We start from the raw sequence: 22,734 nt of genomic DNA, 5'->3' as shown, positions 1-22,734 counted from the left end.
ATCTTAGTTTGTGAGGATCTCTCCTACAGTGAAACACACTGATCTGCTACGTGCTCTGCACAAAGCTAAACCAAGATTGGGTGTAGCTATTATTGCCAATGCAGACGCTTCATTAATTCATAGAATTTCTAAATGTTGTTATAATGTCTTAAAAGGGAATGTTACACTGACAAGTTCGCAGAAGGCAAGATTAAAACGTTTCAAGAACACGCTCCGCTATCTCGTGGACAATACAAAATCCTCGAATAAAGAGAAGAAACATTTAGCCGTACAACAAGGAGAATTCTTACCTGCATTACTTGCACCTATTGTATAGGGTGTGTTACCCAGTATTTTGTTTAAACAACAAACATCATGGAACATAGCAAGAACATGGTTTTAGTGACACCAGAAATGCTTCAACGAATGCATGCATCATCAGCCTGTGTGAATGAAAATCGAGAATCTAATCTCGATCCTGAAGGGCAATCTATATTGAATATATCGTATCCAACTGATGAAGAAAAATGGAATCAGTACAATAGATTATTACAGAAATATCTTTACGTGATACGTAAACAAGAAGAACCAATACCACTTACAATTACATCAATGAAACCTGATAGTGACGTTCCGAATGTTGACGATAGCACGAAGCAAGAAATTTTAACCGCAATACCACAAATGTATTGTAAGAAAGCCGAACTACTATTCCGTCATTTAAAACAAGATGACGTCAATTACGTGGTATCATAAAGGAACAGTGTACATAAACGATAACAAACTACATGTATCTAATATTGTAGTTTTAATGTGCGATGTAACTCGACCGAGGAAACATTCTGATCCCCAAGGCTGGGAATTGTTTTGCAACTACCTTGCATCGTCAAACACACCTCAAGAATTGATTGGTAATCCACGAAGATTATATTGTCAAGCATAATAGTACAACAGCATCTGAAGGATCTGCACCGCCAACACCTGCACCTGAATTATTTTCTTCCGGAGAAGAAGAAGATGATGATGATGGTTTAGAAGTCCGATCAAAACGAGAACGTGCCATTCCACAATGGTCAACGTACAAAAAATGAGCAAAAAGTTGAAATCCATTTATTACAATCCAGCACATCCTGCATCGTTTTCTACTGCAAAGAAATTATGCCAAGGCACAGGAAAATCTATACCTCTAGCCAAAATATAACTTTGGTTAAACAAACAACCTACCTACACGTTACATCGTCCTGTACGTTGTCGTCTCCGTAGAGATTTTTATCTTGTCAACAATATTGATGATGAATGGGAATGTGATTTATATGATTTACAATCACTTCAAAACTATAATGACAATTACATTCTTCCACTGATTGATCTGTTTAGACGGTACGGGTGGAAATTTTTCGAACTAAAAAAATTAGGAAACTAAAATGTTTTTGAACTAAAAAAAATAAACAAAAAGTTTCAAACAAAAATTTTCAAACCAAAAAATTTAAACAGTTCTTCGAGCTAAAAATTTTGAAACTAAAAAAAATTCAAAAAAACCAAAACTTTTTCGAACGAAAAAATTGAAATAATCGAACAAAATTTTCAAATAAAAAAAATTTTGAACTACACTTAAAATTTTAGAACTAGAAAATTAAACCAAATTTTGAAATTTTAAACCAAGTTTTAGAAAACTAAAAGAAAAATCCTAGGAAATGTTTCTCCACGAATCGAAGTCAGGTCTTTCAAACCAAAGATGTGTATCCTAACCGCTTAGCTATGAATGATTTCGTTTGTAATCGTTCTTGGTGGGTTTCGTCCCAGAAATATTTTACGATGTGTAAAAGAAAATAATGTTTTCATTCGTGGATTAAAATTAAATGCTGATAGACTTCTGTGTGTTGACATAGAAGCACATATGATTGAAATGCAAAGTGGATATAATATCGTATTACTTTTGTTTTACTACAAATGTATCAGCATAATTCATGAAAAAGCAAACATTGACATTCTCTTATGGAATATGAAGAAATTGAAATGTCGTCACAGGTAGTGACATGATCCAAGCAGAAAGCATTTGGGATGATGTCGTGATCGGAATTGCGATACTAGATGTTGTAACTATTGAGAAACGTGAATGACGTCACGATCGATTGTCACACATCGTTTGGGTTCGTGATTCATGACGCAAGTTGCGTTTTTATTGGTTCATTGTGATGTTATTTTATAAATTTCCTCGTTTCTGATTGGTTGATGATGACATCGTTTTCATAGCGATCTAAATAAATATCTAAATTTCAGTTTTAAAATATTACACCGCTCTTAACTGTCAAGTGAAGAAGGTCTGCTTTTTAAAAGTGTATTCATTTTAAGCTTTACTGCACCGAATTTTTGTTCATCGAATTTGAAGTAAGTTCAGTGAGATTTTATTTTCACACAAGATTCGAAAATAATTTTTATTTAATATTTGTGGGAAATACACATGAACTACACATGAACATGAATACATTACGCTGTTTTACTTTTAGCACGAAATATGTAGACTATGAAGGAATTACTGGAATGGGAAAGTAATAGTACCCCGAATAAACTCACTAGATCAAATCAGAATACCCCCACACATTAAAATTAAGCACGAGAAATGATATGGTTTGTTAATTTTGGTTTAGAGTTTCTTCCGCTTCATGCTGAATCTGAGCGCCCATCGGGAATTGAATCATAGCCAGAAATGTGTATGCTTGGTTTTCAAAATAGAATGCATTACAAAATTTCAAAAACTACGCCTGAAAATAATATGGTTGTATTCCTTTTGAAAGCATTATTTTAGTTTAGCGCCCCTTCAGCTTAACGTGATATTCGAGCGACCACCCGGGATTGAACAAGGGCCAGAGGTGTGTACGTCAACCATTTAGCGTAGTTTTGAGAAAAAAGTATGATAACGCATGAGAATAATATTAAATTTCAGTAAAGGCTTGACAGCGATCCGACGTGGAAAGCAAACCCACCGAGGATTGAACCGGGGCCTTCCACGGTAGAAGCATGTACGCTAACTGAATAGCCACGATGATAGAAAGAGTGCATGAATATTTGGTTAACAGTTTTAAGGGTATACAGATTTTGTTTTGACAATTAATATATGTGTAGCGTTAATGTTTAATGGTTCTCTTCAACTTGTAAATGCATCATTTTAAAGTCGAGGAAAACAATGCGTACTTTTTCACATCTCAGCACTGTTGAGATTCATTCAATTCATGAATTCTTTTTATCACTACAGAACCTAGGTCAATTACATGCTGATGTAATGGTCTCGAGTTTGATTTCCGGTATGACAGCAATAAAACACACATTTCAGTAACATAATTATTTTTTTGAAAAAAACTTTGATTTCTAGTACTTGTGCTTTAATAATGGGATTCTGAACGACCCCTACAGGAATCAAACTCAGGACCTTTACATGAATTACTTAGTTAAGAATTTATCATAAACGTTATGATTTCCTGTTTATCAGGATTTGTCTTTCTCTTTTTTTGTAGTAAATTCACGCTGCTCAATTCCTTTTTTCTTCTTACATATTTTATCGTAATTGTACCTGTTTGTTTGTTTTCTCCTACTGTGAAGCAACCAAGTTCTACTGTGAAGCGTGCCATAAAAATACAGTGACCTTAACAGACATGTAAACAATTGTCCTGTAACGTGCTCCAAATGTTTACAGAGACCTCTATGCGACAAGAATCAAACGCTGGTGCTGTGCAACGACTGCAACCGTCAATTTTACGGCGAACAATGTTTTAACAATCATCGTAATATTGTATATCATCATGGGGAACCTGTATGTAAAATAGTGAAGCAATGTACTAAATGTTACAGAGCATATTCTTTTGTGCATACCGGACAACGCATTCATGGCTGTAACATTTAGTACATTGATCTTTTGTAATATATGTAAGAAGATTGTTCTGGGATCGCATCAATGTTTCATGCTTCCTGATCGACAATGCTTGAAACCTGGTGTTCCTTTCTTCATGCACGCAAAGAAAGCCTTATTGATTTTCTACGATATAGAATACATGCTTGACAAGAATATTGACGAAACTACACGTTTATACACGTTCCGAATTTATTGGTTGCACAACCCATAAAAGGGAACGAAAAGTAAAAAGCATTCGTAAACCTGTACTATTTCATAACGTAATAAATCATCAAGAGCATATTTTTAGTAAATTTAAAGAAACACCATAACATCTGATCCAAAACTTCAATTCGATGAAGTCATAGCCGGTCCAAGGTACCTCTGACTCATTCTTACCACCGCGCATGGCCCCTGAATAAGCATAAGCAAAATTTCAATAGGTGACGCAATCCCGGGCCAAAGCATCCCTGATTCATTCCCTATAGACCATGAGGCCCCAAATTGGATAATGAAAAGTTAGATCAAGTGCTGCGAGTACTACTACTCAAATACTATAGGATATCCTATATTTGTATATCCTCACTTTTCAAGAATATATATGCACATGCTCTTCTTCTTATTTGTGCCGATGAAAGACAATAAACCATCTAAAGCAGAATCATAACGTTAATAATAATAATAATAATAATAATAATGATAATAATGCATATTTTCTATTTGATTATTTGAATTCCTACCCTAGCAGGGTAGCTAAAATTGAATATAAAAATATCGTAATGTACAACAACATATAGTCATTGTAAAGGGAAAATTAATTACTTAATATGCTTTATTCGTAAAACTTATTTCGTCATCTGCTGCTTCAGAGCTGTTTACATCTTATCTCATTAGTATGAGTTGGTTTGTAATTTTTATTGTTCCTATTATACTCATAGGATTCCATTATAATTTCTGATACTAACAGAATGTGTTATATGAAATTTCATAGACCCCACATATTTGGTTAGTCATTTAAAATAGGTCATTTTGCATTGCCATAGTTTATTTCCTTAATTTCAAATCAATCTGCAGTGATAAATTATCTGCAATGCTCAATATTGTTCCGTACTCTACTCAGACAATTAGATAGCACCCCAATTTTAATGCATTCCTATTCTGCTTCAGCAGCTTTAATATAATTACGGGAGTTGTTTAATCAAATTAATTAATAGCAAACTTAAAATAACTTTCATTTGTAATTTATTTCTTTGCTCAAATCAATATTTGCAAGCAGATTTCTCAGACGGTATGTATATTCCTCAGACACATGTTTAAACTATACTATACGAATACTACCGATTGTTCTCATAACTTTTGTTTGTGTACAGAGAACATGATTTTCAGTTATGTTGATCGTTTTTCTTTAAATTGATTTATACTTGTTTCTATTTTAAATTGATTATTACAACCTATAAGCGTTTCTATGTAGTCGGTTACCAACCTGACAAACAATGAATTATTAAAATATGACACAATGTAGATTTGTATAGGATAACTTCTATATCATTATTAGCAATTAGCGATAAAATCAAGTACATATATTTCTGAACATATTAGAATATCGCTATGTAAACTGCTGCCCTCAATAAAACAGATTAGAGTGTTATTTTGAAATGATAGAATATTCGAATTAATATTTTTAAATTTAAATGTTATATTATTTTAAATCTAAATGTGCATAAATGCTACTAAATACATATGAATAAATTGAAAAAAAATAAATCAACAATAAATATTGTTGCTTTCTGAATTATCCCTACTTGTTTGATGCTCTATAAACACAGGTTTAACCCTCAGTCTCCCACGATATATTTTAACTTGGTTTTCCCAATAGGGGTACAAGTGTACCCCATTACAATTTTTTGCAATTAGAAACATTCTTATCAGTGCCATCGATAATATCGATATGCTAATTTATCTTGGGTTGTACTTTGTTACGTGTTGCTGTGTTACTTAGTATACGTAAACTTAATTTACGATAAGTTAGCGAAACAGAAATGTGTATATGTGTTATAAAACATTATTAATTTCGTAATTTTTTTCTGGGAGAGAAGGTTGTAATATCGGAATATGAGTGCAATATTGCACCGATATATTTCAGTAGGCTGACCTTTATTCCTGATCTTTATTCTATAATCCGTTGATCAAAAATCAAGCAATAAAATACTTGAAATATATATTGTAACATACATACCCAAGGGTGATACATATATACCCAAGTGTAGTTTTGGTAACATACGCAACCAGATAACATTACAATATAATGGTTTTTGAATAAATAAGTTCCCTTCCAGTCCACCCACAATGAAAATAACGCTAGTTATCGTCCGGTGTCAGTGACATAAAATATACAGTAAAACATATGCATGGGATATATTGGTAGCCCCTTGGATATCCGAATGTTAAACAGAGGATATTATATAATGACATTTTTAGAGTAAATAATATACTGTTAACAAAACAAACGATTTATGTTTTGAATAAGAATAATCAATTATATCCAAATTCTTGTTCTCACGTTGCAGGGGAATTGAAAAATGAAAATGAGTAAGTATATGACACTCTTTTCCATCAGTTACAATACTAACATAGGAACTTTTGAAAGGCTCACTTAGTTTAGTTGTGTATACAATAGTGCTATATAAACTGCATATAGATTATTACGAACAAAGTTCACATAATATTTCTTGTGTGTCAAATTCAAATTACGAAGGTCACTTCTCATGCTAGCAATCTAAGGTCGTCAATTTGTATGCAAACTATCTCTCCAGACTGTTTCAGAAACTAACAATACTCAATTAGTAGATAGATGCAGTATGATACAAGTGAACACTATTTCTCCCAACTTTCCAGCCGACAGTTGTAATAAAATATTTGCAGTCCATGCTGATTTATTGTCCAAAGCTGATTACCCGCAATAGTATGACATTACTTAGCAGAATTTACTTTTAAACTTTATTATAGTTGCTGAGCTAAATTTGTTTTGAATATATTGACTTGTCTATGTTCTTTTCTGAATTGAGTATTTCTATACTTGTTTAAAATAAAATGCGAAGCAGTGTTGGTGGATTTGAATGATAATAGTATCAAAATAAATTTCGTAAAAATATATTAATTTTGAAAGGAGATGCATAAGTGAAAAGTCTGATATCTTCCTGATTCAAACTGTAATAATCCAATCTAATACACGAGTGTATAGGTTTGTCAGCTTTATCTTTACAGTTGATTAGATTTTGAATGGTTGAAATTCATCATTGTTCTTATCGTTCTTGTCTCTGAATGACGAACATATGTATTGATCATTATATAACATAATCATATCAGAAATGTTTACTTCAACATATTGTCAGGGTTAACACAAAACTTAATTGTTGAGTTAATATGCTTTGTGAGACTACGGGAACATAAGAAACGCTATCTTATGTTTTTTTCTTAGACTTGTAGCTAGCACATTAAAAATAATGTCATAAAGTACAAATTGTTTTACCCCTACATCTGGTACGGGTAGAAGGGAAGGCTAAGGAAAACTTTGTCTCGAGCATTTGGATACCTTGAACCATCATGGGCCAAAATGTACGTCATAATAAACGAGAAAAAAACTTAATCGGCTTTGGTAAGGAAGGACGCACAAAAGTAAAAATTTGTTCGTAATACATTTTCAAGGGCTTGCACCAGGTAAGACAACACACCAATTTCTAAAGAGGCCAAAAAGTACGTCATAACGTACAACGAAACTTGTTTTGCAGTTTTGTTCCTTTCCGTGTACTAAATCATCAAAACACTTCCTAAGTTAAAATATTGGAGCAATTAAGAAAAATGTTTTAATGAGCTAAAATTAAGTCACAACGTACCAGCAAAAAATTAACGGTGTTTGGAAGACTAAGAACTGGTTTGCAAAACAAGATTTTCTCCCCGTGAGACAATACTCAACATTCGTGAAAGGTCTAAAATTTACGTCAGCAAGTAAAAAAAAATATTTCTTTCACCGTCTTGTTGATTTCCATGTGCCAATCACCAAAACACTTCGTAAGAGAGAACTATTGTTGGCCGAATTTCCTTAATACGATTAAAATACATGCTAAACATCACTTCATGAGGTACAAGAAAGAGCTTAAGGGGATTTGGTGTGTGTGTGTGGGGGGGGGTACGCTACATTAAAATTAGTCTCAAAGACAAACATTAAGTCATAAGACATATCAAAAAATTCAAAGGTGGTTTCTGTATACGAATCATGCCCACAACCATCAGAAAAAGTTTGGCATGCAAAGAAAATTCGGGGGTTCGTAAAACCCTAAATGCATGACTCAGAAGAATGGGTAGACCTATCATTGTTCTTAAACCTAGAACTAACAGATTAAAAATTGGTTGAGGGGTTTAATAAAGTCACCTGCATAAATTTATATTTTCTTAAGCTTTTTTTATATGTTCCAAGTTCCCTAATTGCTATTTAAGTTAGTGAAACAAGCTACTAATATTGGTTATAGCGCGAGGCACAACGTCGATGAAAGTGACTATATTTCGCAGGTACAAAAACGAGATGTACTGAGGTAAGTTAAGGTAGTTGTGGAACAAAGTATACTGCCTCTAGAAAGCAGGAAGCATTAAGACTATAGTACGATATTGAATTATTGGGTCGAAGTAGAATTCCGAACGATTCTTATATTTTATATTTTATTTTTGTGCTATTGTTCCGTTAATTCAAATACAAATACAGCTTCCAGGACATCTTCCTTCTCTCCAGCTATATCTCCATCGTCGAGATACCAAATGATTAACTCACTATTGATATTGCTGACAATAGATTGTAGTGTCAACGCAAATAAAACATGTCTTCGGGGGTCGCCTCGTTGAGCACCTCGCTGGGAGAGGATGATGTCTTCACCAAAGAATAGGTGACCAAGCTGTAAATACCATTGATGGATGAAAGCGTATATATAAGGGAAGTGCGTTTTTGCAGCTATAAGCGTAGAGTCTCTGTTGATTTCGTTGAATGCAATCCGGATATCAAGTTTCAAGATTTTTTTTTCTTGGTTGTGAGGATGACAATAATATAGTCGTGCTACATGGGCCGACCACTTCTGAGCAAAGTGGAATGAACACTCCCAACTGATGTGGTTATCAAAATGTAGATAACGGTTCCCTAATTCTTTGGTATAGGGAATCCAAACGTAGTAATCGTTCTAATTTTGTAAGAGACTCCCAACGGGAATCGAACGTGGGACACCGTGCACGAAAGATGCCCGTGCTAGCTACTAGAACAACAGAAAGGTGTCATCATTTTCGAGCCTCTTCAAAAGTAAGTTGTTTATATCCTACAAGTTGTGTGTACTTGCTATATAAGAAAAAAATTAAATTATAGGAAAATTTTAACAAAATCCTTATAAACGTTTAAGAACATGCTGAAAAGGCCAGAAATCTCTCCCTCTCTCTCCCTCCTATGTCGTGGTGCTATTTAAAAAATATACTTTAAAAATACTTTTAAAAACTCTAGAGTCGCACCTACAATTTTTGTTCTTAATGCATAAGTTTGCATTAATTAAACTCAAAAGTTGTATTCTAATACTTTTTTAAATTTTATCAAAAAAGACACTATCGTCTTAACATTAATGAAAACTATGGATTAACCTTTAGTATCCGTCATTTTCGATTACTTTTAAAATGTCACCCTTCTCCTATTCTTCATGGATGAACTTGAACGGCATGGAAACGGTCATTATCCATATCAGCGACTGACCCGAAAACTATGGATTCAACACGAATATCGATCATTCCAATTATTTTTAAAATGCCAGCTCCCCCATCCCCACTTCTTGGGATGCTAGGGGTTCCTTACCCTTCCGAGTATTTCTTCCCAGATTGTAAGACATATATGTATCAAGTTTAGTTGGAATTAAACCAGTGTTACTTAATTATGTAGCAAAAAAGTTTTAAAATTAATTTAGGTGAATCTTGAACTAGAAGTAGCAGAAATCAACGACTTACGATTTAAGATTGATCACTGTAGAGCAAGAGACGTTAGTAGAAAGCTAGAAGCGGTCTTTGAAAGTTGAATAAGCGTCTTGAGAATGCATATAATCTCTTTTCTTAACTTACATCTAAAACAGCAAATGGTAGCGATTAACTATTTCTGTTTTAACGTTGATTGCTGTGGGAGAAAAACTGTAATATATAACAAAACGCTGATTTCCGTAACCAATTAACCGTCCGAAGAATCCATGTTATCTCCATCCTTAGCCCTATACTAAAACCGGAAGTGGTAGACATCAACCATTTCCGGTTTTAACGTTGATCACTTCAGAGCAGAAACCGTAACTCGGTTTTCTACAATCAAGTAAGAATACATTTCATATTCAACCTTACCCTCTACTAAAACTGGAACTGGTAGACATCAACCTCTGTACGGAAATAGATAGCAAGACGCAGTTTTTTGCAATCCACTAAGCATCCCAAGAATATAATTGTGTCACTAATACCGGAAGTGGTATAAATCTACTATCACTTCCTATTTCATTATTAATTAAGAAAATATTGTGTGAGCCTCTTTAGTGTTTTTATCAGAGTTTATTTAATACACATCTTCGTCTGGCTAGAGGCTTTGCCCTCAGCCCTGCAATTTTTTTCGGTCTAACGCTTTTCTTCTGAAACCTGCAATCATCAGTGTTTGCTCGGCTTACGGGCTCGCACCTGACAAACCTGCAAGAATAATGAAATTTAGTTCAAATACCTCTGGGTTTTCCTCTCAGGTATTTGTTCGACCTATGGTCTTGCACTTTATATATTCGGAAACATACCAGTTTCAGTTCAAATACCACGTTTCATATCTTTAACTTTACGGGATCCAGAGATATAATAATCTCAGTATAATAATAATTGTAATATCCACGTCTATTCTCTTCCAAACCTTTTCTTTCCTTCTAGATCACAATCAAAAACGCTGAAATATGTATATAATTATTAGGATTACACAGTAAGATTTATGATAATATTGTACAGTTAGTATGTTGGTCCATTACTCCGCACGAAACTCTTGAACGAAACTGAATTTGACTTCTGTTTTTTGCAATTGATAGCTAGAATAATTATAACGAAAGATGTCGCTAATAGAGGTGGATGATAAAATAGAATTGGTAGAATTCAACCATTTTTGCTTTTAACGTTGATCCTGTAAACCAAAAAGGGTAATAGATGGCAAGAAAGATTTTCGGCTCTCGATTTAGCATCCCAAGAATACCTTTCATCACCATCCTCAATACTGTATTGAAATAGAAAGTGCTAGAAATAAACTAGTTCCCGCTTTAACATTGGACGGAAAAAAACGGTAATATATAGCGAGAAGCAGTTTTAGGAGACCGATTAATCATCCCAAAAACATCTTTCATTTCTATCCTGAACACATTGATAAAACTAGAAGCGGTAGAAATCAATCACTTTTGGTTAATTTTTCATTACTGTTGGGCAAAAGCTGTAATAGATATCGATAAGCTGTTTTCGACAATCGCCTGAGCATCTCAAGAATACATTTTGTCTATCCACTACACTATAATGAAATCAAAAATGACAGGGTTTCAACTAAAATTCCAAAACAAAATTTATGACCTTTTCTTTAGCAATCCATTAAATTTAGTAACATTCTCAAGAGCCAATTTGAGTGCGACTTGTGCCAAATTTTCATTCAGGCGATAAAAGCGTGCTTTTCTTGCGATTTCGTAGCGTCTAAAGACAACCATTAGTGGTGAATTTAGCCGAAACTTTGGTGGTGAATTTTGAAGTTTTATAGAACAACATTTTCTAGTCTGTACTTATATTTGTACAGATAAAATGAATCGTGACCCAAACGCAAAATTTCGTGCCTTTTTCTTGCTTCCATGTCCGTTTTCTGATTTCGTGACTTTTTCATCACTTTCGTGATTTTTGTGATCGATAGACACCCTGGTAATCCAGTATGACTTCCGATTACAATTTAATATACATAGAACATGACCTATAAGAGACAGCGAGAAGAGGTTTCTTTTAAAAAGGTGAGTTAGCGTTCTTAAAATAGGTACCATCTTTTTTTTACCCTGTAATCAAACGAAATTATTAGAAATCAACTCCTTTCGGGTTTAACGTTCATCGTTGTACAGTCTTGTTCAAGAAATCTTTACCACTCACCCTGCTATGAAAAATGATATTCTTACATCCACAATGGGAAATTACAATGCTGTGGCTCTAGATAAACGTCTTAATCGACGAAAGAAAATTCACATTTATTTGATTCAATTCTAACTGTAGGTAAGATTACATTCTTTTCAAAAAGAGGTGAGAGTCAAAGTTTTCTTGTGCAACACTGTATATGACAAACGGCATTAGACAGCGCGACACGGTTTCTGTATTCCATTAATCGTCCCTAGAATATATTCCATCTCCACTCTAATCGGACTATAACACTAAGTGATAGATATAGACTTTAGTTTCTGGTTTCAATTTTAGTTGAAAAATTGGGTGGTCATATTTACCTTCTTTAAGAGATTTTTTTTTCAATCCGAACTCCTTAAGCAAAACTTCATGTTTGTAACTTTCAGACATTCAGAGATACCGACATATTATTATATGATTAATAATTGATGTTTTCACCTTTTTCCTTCCCCTTTATTACTCTAATATAAAAAGAGAGCTCCTCCGTGGCTAAGCGGTTAGCGTACGCGCCTTTGGCGCGGGAGACCCGGGTTCGATTCCCGGCGGGAACTCATGTGGTTCGGATTCCACGTTAATCAGTAGGTCCACGTCTCATATAGCCTCGCTGCTGAACGGGACGATAAACTCAAAATCACCTCACCTCTAATATAAAAAGAATGCTGAAACACGTGTTAAATTATTTTAAATTGGAAATCCAAATACCAAATTTCATGTTCTCAGTTCTATACGTTTCAGAGATAATGGTATCTTATTAAAATAACTACCTCACTTCCTCCTCTTTTCGTGAATTATCTAAAAAAAAAACTTAGTGGTACCCGACATCACAAATCCTACGTAGGTGTAAATTCCAAGGTTCTAGCTAGTCCTAAGAGCAGTGGTTCCTAATCTCGGGGTGAGAGTATCTGACAGAACTAAATTCAAATTAACAAATATTACGAATGTTGTAACAAACATTAAATTAAATATCATTTAAACACGAAATAGCTATTGTGAAAGAACTATGGTTTCATTAAGGACAAAACTGGTAAAATATAATATTTTTCTGCTCTGCAATGCTATGCAGAAGTCTTGCTGGAAATAAATATAAATTTGTGAGAATATGGCTATTATTATTTACTATTATTATATGCAAGTCCGTTCTTCGTACGGGTAGAATAGATTTATGGGAAATATTTGAAAGATATATTTGATCACCATTTCCCCGCTATACAACTTATTTATTTATTTATTTATTTAACAATCATCAGATACAGCTCAGAGGCCATTTTACACTGGATATGCAACAACAACAATAATAATGGAAAGGATTTGGGCAGGTATCGGCCAGGGCCTGTTTTAGTAGGTACCATCCCGGCATTTGCCTGGTAGGACTGAGGGAAACCCTGGAAAACCTCAGTCAGGATGGTCGGCAGCGGGATTCGAACCCACGACCTCCCGAAAGCAAAGCCAACGCTCTACCACTTGAGCTACTTCGCTCGGTATTTGAACAAAAGTGAAATAAAACCCCTACCTCGACCACGTTCAAAAATGTATTTCATACGATGCAGTATTTATTCTTTCCAAGAAATCTAAATTCTCTTTTGTTTTTACGATCTTTTTTTTTTAAAGTGAGTTGATAAAATAGAAATGTCCCATGTGCTAAATATGTTTAAAAATTCATTTCAGACATTTCAAACAGTTTGTCATGTTGGTCATTTTATGAATACAAAACGGCAAGTTAAAAATTTTAGAAATGGCTCTGTAACCCCTTTTGGAAGCAGAATTTTTGAAAACGATGTGGCATGTCCACATGGCGATTGCGTTACGTAAAAAGTTTATATACTTTTTTCATCTCCTTGGTTTGGTTGATATTTAATTTCCGATATATATATTAATTTTTCCACCCTAGGATACGAATTTTAAATGAACCTGACATAGTTTAAATCCGAATTCAGCCAAGTGCTAACTATGAAATGAGACAGAAGTGGAATTTTCGAGAACACTGGGTGGCGTATATACTTGGACGCTGGGTGGCGTTCCCCTCTCTCTTAGGACACGCATTTCAGTTTAAATGACATGATGAAACCATGCTCTAGAATAGTTCTAAATATGTTCAGTAAATCTCCTCGAACAGATCAGACCTCGAACATTCTATGATAACGAGACATTGAACTCCGATTTGAACGTCGAGACATATGTAAATTAATCCCTCCCTTCTTCTACTTAAAAGGTGAATTTCGAAAACTCTGAAATGCGTATTCCTTTCTTTTTGTTCAGAGTTTGTATACCAAATTTCACATTTCGAATTTCAGCGAATTTCACACTTCATGACATTTTCTGAATAAATAGTGCTAAATTTTAATACTATAGAAATTGTCTCTTTTCTCCATCTTTAAGAGGGCAATTTCCGGAAACGTACGTTCAATTATTTTTACCTGAGAAATAAAAGCCAAATTTCACAACCCTAACGTAAGGAAATACAGAAATTTTAATACGTAGACACTATCACCCATCCTCCTCTTAAGACAGAACTGTCGGAAAAGCTGAACATGTATTAGTTTGTATTTAATTTAGTTTAATTTTGATATTTCACGTCTCCAATATGAAGAATTAATAATTTATTATTTCATTTATAATTTTCTAAAAATAAATAAAATAAAATACAGTTGAAAAATTAATGTTTTACGATTCACTCCTTTCTTGTTTAGGTACAGAATTTTCAGAAACTGTGAGAAACATGTTCAGTTAAATTTGATGGTTAGATTATATGCCTAGTTTCATCTTCCTTACTTCAGGGATTAGCTAGATACTCTATCCTTTAAAAACGCTATTTACCCCCCTAAATATACATATTTCCAAAATTCCTTCCTTATCTCTTGCTTTCGTCAAAAAGAGATTCTTGCTATTTATAGTATTACAGCTAGGTCGATAATGAGTAACTCACTTCTACTGTATAGATTATTAATATTATTGTTATTATTTTGTTAGTATTACTGATGATTTGAGAATAAAATGCTGCAACTAAAATTGGAAAATGGGCCAGACAGAGACACGCGCGAATGATGTCGGCGTGAAGTATGTATTGTTTAAGAATGGGGGCACTTGTAAAGAAGATTGGAACCATTGACCTCTAGAGGATCCGAAAACTTTAATAGAGAAAGCACACCATCTTGTATCATTTCCTACTTCATAACAATAGAACGCTTAATCTATAAGAGCATTGATTGTACTTCTGGTAAATTACCTCGCAGAAGGTAGTGAGTAATCACCGAAGGATATGAAATGGAGGCTCCACACAACTAGATACGTTTCTTCTTTAGTTAACTAAACATTAAACATAGTACCGAAGTACCATTATAGATAAAGTGAGACTGTAGAAAAATGAACCTTTCCTCTAGCTAAAAGAATAACTGATCCTGGGCGCAATACTACTTCTTCTACTACTACTACTACTACTACTACTACTACTACTACTACTACTACTACTACTACTACTAATAATAATAATAATAATAATAATAATAACAATAATAATAATAACAATAATAATAATTCAATTTCTTAAAATTAGTTTTCAAAAATAGATAGAGGAAACTGCAATCTGGTAATAATTATGAGAAACGAGATTAAAATGTATTAGTCACTTCACAACCCACTGAGGAAGAAAAAACTTGAAAGTGAGAGATGAAATGTAAGAGAGGAATAGTAAGAAGAAAAATGCAGTTGGTCAATGTTTTGAAAAATGGAATCAAATATTGGTAATTGAAAGAGGAAGCTGAAGGTCGAAGACGGTGAAAGAAGCAGTTTTAAACCAGAACCTAAGAAAATACACACTCACATGCATATCTCCCATTAGTCCCAGTGCCAGCCAACAAGTAGAATACTTAATAATAATAATAATAATAATAATAATAATAATAATAATAATAATAATAATAATAATAATAATAATAATAATAATAATAATAATAATATACCACGATAGCTGCTGCGACTAAGTTACTGCGCACGATAGCTCTTGAAACAAATCAATTTTTTAAATTCATTTATTTTGCAAGCTATGGGTAGAGTAATTATTTCGGAGGAGCTAGTTAATTGAAGTGATCCATAAACCGGAAGTAGTAGAAATCAACCATTTCGAAGTTTTAACGTTGACCACTATAAAACAAAGACGGTTTTCGGCAATCGATTAAGCATTCCAAGAATACCTTTCATCTCCTTTTGTTGCCAACCGAAAGTGGTAGAAATAAACCAATTCCGGTTTTACGCTGAACACTATACAGCAAAATCGATAATAGGAACGAGCGATTTTCTGTATTCGTAAATCCTTTAGATTCGATCTGGCAAGAGATTAGCCAGAAATGCGCACCACACGCAAATATATCACAAAACTTGGACGAGCTCGGCCAGCAAATGTAGCGATGTTAATTAGGTAGAGGGCTGCCGACCACCGAATTTTGTTCCGCTTCGGCCAATAGTTATATAGAAAATATTAAAATACAAGCCTAGCTCTCCCATCAAAGATAAAAATCATTATTTTTTTAAATGATGTGATACTCGATCACCAAATTTGGTTTAGATAACGCAGATAGTTGCCTACAAATAAAGTACCACATACAAGCCGAGCTGAGCCAAGCTGAGCCAGTAACTCTCCGTAGTGACCCACCAAGTTCAGCGATCCTTTTCGTTATGCTGCTGGCAAATTAAGTAGTTATCGGGAAAAAAGGTATGAATTGAAACCCGTATCCAGCCTGTTTTTGGCCGAGTTTGATCACAAAATATACCAGGACTTATTCCATTCTTAATGGGCTATTAGCTCACAAAATTGTATAATGATCCGACAAGTATTTAATTTAAAAATAAACTCTAGTAAAATCTGTAAAGGGGATGTTCTCAATTAATGCGGGAACCGGAATTTGTATCATATTTCTTTTATTTCTCGTTTGAACAGAGAGATTACTATCGAGATGGAATACACTCTTCGGGTACTTAATAAATTACGTAAAATCCCTTCCATCTCTCCAATCTATATCACTAAATTTATAACCGGAAGTGATTGATATCTGCCACTTCTGGTTTTACTATAAACGTTAGAGTTGAGATAGAACATATTCTTGGGACAATAAATGAGCATAGAAAACCGCTTCTCGCTATCTATTATCTTTTCTAATTTATTGCGAACCCGAAAGTGGTTGGGTTTTGCTACTTCCGTTTGGAGTTTAAAAGAGATAATAACTCACCTTTTCCCACAACGTTAAATTGATTCCATAAAACTGCTTCCCCCTATATCTTTATGCTCTACCTAAATGAAATTGAAACCGGAAGTTATAGGTAATTTCTATACTTCCTTTTCACTAAAGTTTAAGCATGAAAATGAAAGTTACTGATCTGAAAGGCTTTATCGATTGCCAAAAACTGCTTCTTACTATCTATTATCGTTTTCGCTCCATAGTGATCAACGTTAAAACCAGAAGTTGTTCATTTTTTACTACTTCTAGTTTTACAAGAGTGTTAGGTTGAAGATGAAGGTTGTCCTTGAACGCTATGAAAACTGCTTCTTACTACCAATTACCGTTTTTTCTGTATTGTGATCAACGTTGAAACCGAAATTTGCTAGCTTGTTAAAAGTCAAGAAGATTATCTTTGAAAACTTTAATTGATTGCCAAATACATCTTCTCGTTATCTATTTTCGTTTTTGCTCTATAATAATAAATGCTAAAACTGGAAATGACTCATTTCTCTCATTTTTAGTTCTACTAGAATGTTAAGAATAAGATGAGAGATTCCCTTGAAACGTATAATCGATTGCCGAGAACAGCCTTTCGCTATCTATTACTTTTTTCTTATATTGGTCAACATTAAACCTGAAATTACTCATTTGTATCATTTTGTTTGTCGAATCACGTCTATTAATGAACTCTCTCGAGAAAATCATACTATTGCAAAAAACGATTAGAAAATTCGCATCCTTTCAAATGTTATCGTTCGAAGTAACGGACGTATGTATGTACACCTTGTCTCAAAAAGGTTGAGCGCATTCTTTATTGGTGTTTTGAGGCAAAAATTTTCAAAGTCCAACTTCGGGTATCTTCGGGAAATAGTAAACCAGGTTCGAACCTCCAAGCCAGCCTTTGCAATCGGGAAAAAGTTTGCAGATGTGTTTTTCTTCTTTTAAATATAATAAGACTTGTTATGAAGTGTAGAAAAAAAGCAACATTGATTGAAATATTTAATGATACAATATTTCGAAACTTTGTATTAATGTCACCACATGTTTGTTTGTCATACGTAATGGAACATTTAGATACGTAAACGAATCTTTTCATATGCAAAAGAATGCTCAAAGTTAAGACAGAGAATATAATTATCACCTGAGTACTAAATTCAAAGTCAAAGTAGAACAGAAACAGCGTTTGTAGTGGATATGAATGTCATAATTATATTGAGAATATTTATACATCGCTAAAAAGACCTTAGCAGAAGTCCTTGTGGTAGCTCACTCGTAAGGTGTCGGACCTTAAATCATAAGGTTATGAGTTCGAATCCCATCTAGGTCAATGCTTCTTTAAAAATTATATTTTCCGCAATGCATGAAAAATTATATAAAATAATAATTAAAATACATCAGTTGTATATATATATATATATAACATAATCGTTGCAGAACATATTATTTCATATGTTTAAAATATAAAATCTGAGATAATTTTCACAGTAGGTCGGTATTATATATGAGAATGTTAAATGCAAGTTAGAAAAATCGTTTAATAGCAATAAATAAATTAGGTAGTGTATTTATTTGTAGCTATTTGTCATTCAGATGTATCTTCTCAATATTCTCAATACAGCATGTCATTTACATTCGTGAAATACAGTATATTCTTACGGATATAGAAAGTGTGTAAACAAAGTCGGATCCTGCTTCAAGACACATAACTTTTCCCGATCCCCTTAACGTCACGGGAAGAAACACAAATTCTCTTTAGAACGGAATATCGTTACTTAGAGTCTCATTCGAATACGTTGTATATGCTTTTGTATATTCATTTCTCTCTCTCTCTCTCTCTCTCTCTCTCTCTCTTTCGCTTTGTTTATGTGTTGCGGAAAATCCCAAGTTGAATACAACATTTGCAAAGTATATGACCATCAGTGTCATGGAATACCCGAAATTGAAAGTCGTGTTTCTTCTGGTTGGATTTGCGTGTTCATGTTAGCTCACTGGTAGAGTACGGGCTTGTTAATGAGGTCGTCTTGAGTTCAAAGCCTGCAGAGAATTATTATTATTATTATTATTATTATTATTATTTTGTAGAATTGCACAGAAATCGGATTCAAGGAGTGGTTTACTTCTAGAAATATTTTCAGAAGCGTTTAGGTAGCCCTGACAAGGACTGTTTTCGGGAGTTAAGGCGGGGACATTAATATTGTGTCCAATACCCTTCTGAATTTATTACACGCTCCATTCTTCTGGGCATGGAATCTATTAAATGGGTGACAAATTTATCTCCTTCCCCTACCTCCAGCTATGCTTCGGAAACAAGATGCCACAGGTCATCCTGGGTTCTTGGTGGATCTGCCTCAGGCCACAGTCCCTTAGAGTGCCCACACATTTCACTTCTGCCTTCACTTCTGCCCACATATTTTCCATGAGATTGAGGTCTGCTCCACGAGGCGGCCAGTCAATTAAATCAATCTCAGGCTGCCCTGCGAACCATTCCTGAACCACACGGGAAGTATGTATTGGCGACTGGTCTTGCTGGAACTGAATTACACCATCAGGCTGAAATACTCGTACAGATGGCACCATGATATTACTCATAATATCTAAGTACTGAGCACTGTCCAGGTGTCCCTCTATTCTGTGAAGCTGTTCTGCTCCGCGCCTGAAAATCCAACCCCAACATGAAATAGATACATGGCCACTGCGATTTCAAGCAGCAACACATCCAGGGTCATATCGGGTGCCTCTCGGGCGATACACAAAACGGCGTCCCTCATTTGATGTTGTGAATATGGATTCATCTGAGAAAACTACGTTTTCCCAATTGCGACCCACATTCGCCTGTGCAAACGCGAGACGGTAAATTTTGTGGTCGTCTGAGAGTTTTTCCTTCACGGCAGCAACACAGCCACGTAACTCAGCATGACGAAGCCTTCCCAGAGCTGTATGCTTACTACCAGGAAGAAGAGAAGCTTCCCTTAGCTGTCTAGACGTCCTTAGTGGGTCTAACCGGGCTTCGTTTACTAATCTCGCATCTTCGGCTTCGGTTGACACATGCGGACAACCAGAAGATCGTAAATTACCAGTTTGACGTGTAGGACCATATTTCCGAATCCATCGCCTTCCTGTAGAGGCCGGGACACCTACTCGCCTGCTAGCTGCAGTTGCATAATAGCCTTCCAACTCCCATAAAGTAATTACTGCTGTACATCTATCCATAGTTACCAATGTTCTGAGCTGTGAGCAGGAAGCAATAGGTAAAAGCTAGTACCTGACGTGTGGTTGGTCAATTGCACGACACGCCTATGGTGGGGAACGACTTGGTCAACGACTCGCGAAAGAAATCTGAAAATGGTGCGCCGTAATAATAATATTAAAAACAGTTTTTATAAAGGAGTATTAATACATACGAAAAGCTGTTTAAAGAATGAATTGTTATACTGACTTTACACGTATAAAAACATATACCATATACCAAACAGATTGAGCGATATGATGATAGCTGTATTGAGACGAACACTTTCGAAGTCCAACTTCGGGTATCTTCTGAAAACAGTAAACTAAAGCTGCTGGTTCGAACCTCCAAGCCAACCTTAGCAATCGGGAAAAAATGTACAGATATGTTTTTCCTTCTGTTAAATATAATAAGACATGTTGAAATGGTATTAAGTGTAGAAAAAAAGTAAACTTGATTGAAATAGTTAATGATACAATATTTCGAAACTATATATTCACACTCTCGTTTCGTCATTTTGATTTCCACACGAAAAAAATAATTTACGTATGAGCTGAGTTATATTTCAGAAGCAGCTTCCGAAAAGCGGTCATGTTAGCTCAGTAGTACACCCCCGAGCGTTTAAATCGTGAGTTCGATACCCGTTCAGGTGAGATTCTTTTATGATATTCTACTTTCCTCAATGCATGAAAATTATGTAAAATAGTTACATTACAATTCATCAGCTGTATATATCAGTTGAATATATATATTCATATCATCAGTTGTATATATCAGTTGAATATATATATTCATATCATTTCACGACGTAAGTAATTCTTATCTTTAAAATATAACATTTGAGGTATTGACAGAACGTCGGTATGTTATATGTGAATATTAAATACAAATTAAGAAAATCGTGTAATAGCAATAAATATTTTTTCTAAGTTATGTAATGTATTTATTTGCAGCTATTTTCATACGCAGGTAATTTCTCAATATTCGCATTACAGCATTTAGGTAGAGCATATCGAAAATCGGATCGTGGTTCAAGACAAAAAACTAGCTAGCCCCAAACTGTCACGTAAGAAATTCACGAATCGCAAAAGTAAAGAGAAGAGATTGAGAGCGGTAATACCTTAATCGTTCTCTCTCAACTCTCTCTTATCTGCATTTATACATATAAAAGTGTATGTATGTATGTTCCAACATAACTCATGTATGCCTAGAGCAGGGTTTCTCAACCTAGGAGTCGTGGCCCCTAGGGGGTCGCGAAGATAAGCGGAAGTGATAAATATAGTTAGAATCTAATACCGGAAATTATTTTGAATTTTGTTCTGAAAGGCATACTTTTATTTTTTATACATACTGTAAAGAACAATAAAAAATAAGTCTACTGAACATTTTCAAAGGGTGCAGAGTTGTTTAAAAATGAATTTAAATGAAAGACTTATGATATGATTGTAATGAGAATTGTATATAGGAATACTAGAAAAATACACATGGAACAAAACCTGCACATTGAAATACAATTAAAATTGAAACCTAATGAGATACCTAAGCATGGTGTAATTTCACTAGTGCAGCAATGCCCGGTTCAATCTTCGTGACGAACATTATGAAGCCATTTTCAACTGATAAGCGATTTCTTGTCTTTGTTTTAATGTTTACCATGAAAAAAAAAAACTTTCGCACAAGTACGATGTAGCAAATGGAATTATTACTTTTAAAGCAGCAGATACCAGACCAGGATATTCTTCTCTCCTCATCAGGCAGAACTTGTCCAAGTCTTCGTTACAGAAAACCAGTTGCAAAGACTTGTAGCATGATCATTCTATTATTTGGTCAAGAAGTTGTGGGCTTAGATCAGATACGTTAATGGCCTCTTCAATGAAGGAGTTTAACATCCATCTTGAACCAGCACCTTCGTCGTTGGGAATATAGATAGTACAGTTACTGTATCCACTGTCAATGCCGGGCGCCGAAAAAAGGGGGCACAAATTTCGGAGGAAGTGTGTTACTCATGTTAGGAAAGTAGAGATGCATGCGAGACAAGACGAGACGAGAAATAGAAAAGTCTCGTCTCGTCTCGCAACCTCAAACGTTGGTCTCGTCTCGTGTAAGGTCTCGTCTCGCAAATGTGAAGTATCGTCTCGCGTCTCGCATAAAATTTTGAGTCTCATCTCGCGTCTCGCGCGAGACTTTCTCGCATGGTCTCGCAGTCTCGCATATAT

The 22,734-nt window shown here is 34.6% G+C and overlaps 1 protein-coding gene across 1 annotated transcript in view; it reads left to right on the top strand.

Moving 5' to 3' along the window:
• The window catches only part of LOC145682840 (uncharacterized), a 234,986-nt gene that overhangs the window by 47,155 nt on the left and 165,097 nt on the right, over positions 1-22,734 (top strand). The window contains exon 3 of the mRNA XM_081754205.1: positions 6,433-6,454. Within this exon, the coding sequence (XP_081610331.1) occupies positions 6,433-6,454 (22 nt within the window). The remainder of the gene's footprint in view (positions 1-6,432; positions 6,455-22,734) is intronic.

Source organism: Thermobia domestica, chromosome 4, assembly GCF_964235325.1.
Source record: "Thermobia domestica chromosome 4, izTheDome1.hap1.1, whole genome shotgun sequence".
NCBI classification, from domain to species: domain Eukaryota; kingdom Metazoa; phylum Arthropoda; class Insecta; order Zygentoma; family Lepismatidae; genus Thermobia; species Thermobia domestica.
Note: the sequence above shows the minus strand (reverse complement) of the source record. Positions and strands in the feature narration are given on the sequence as shown.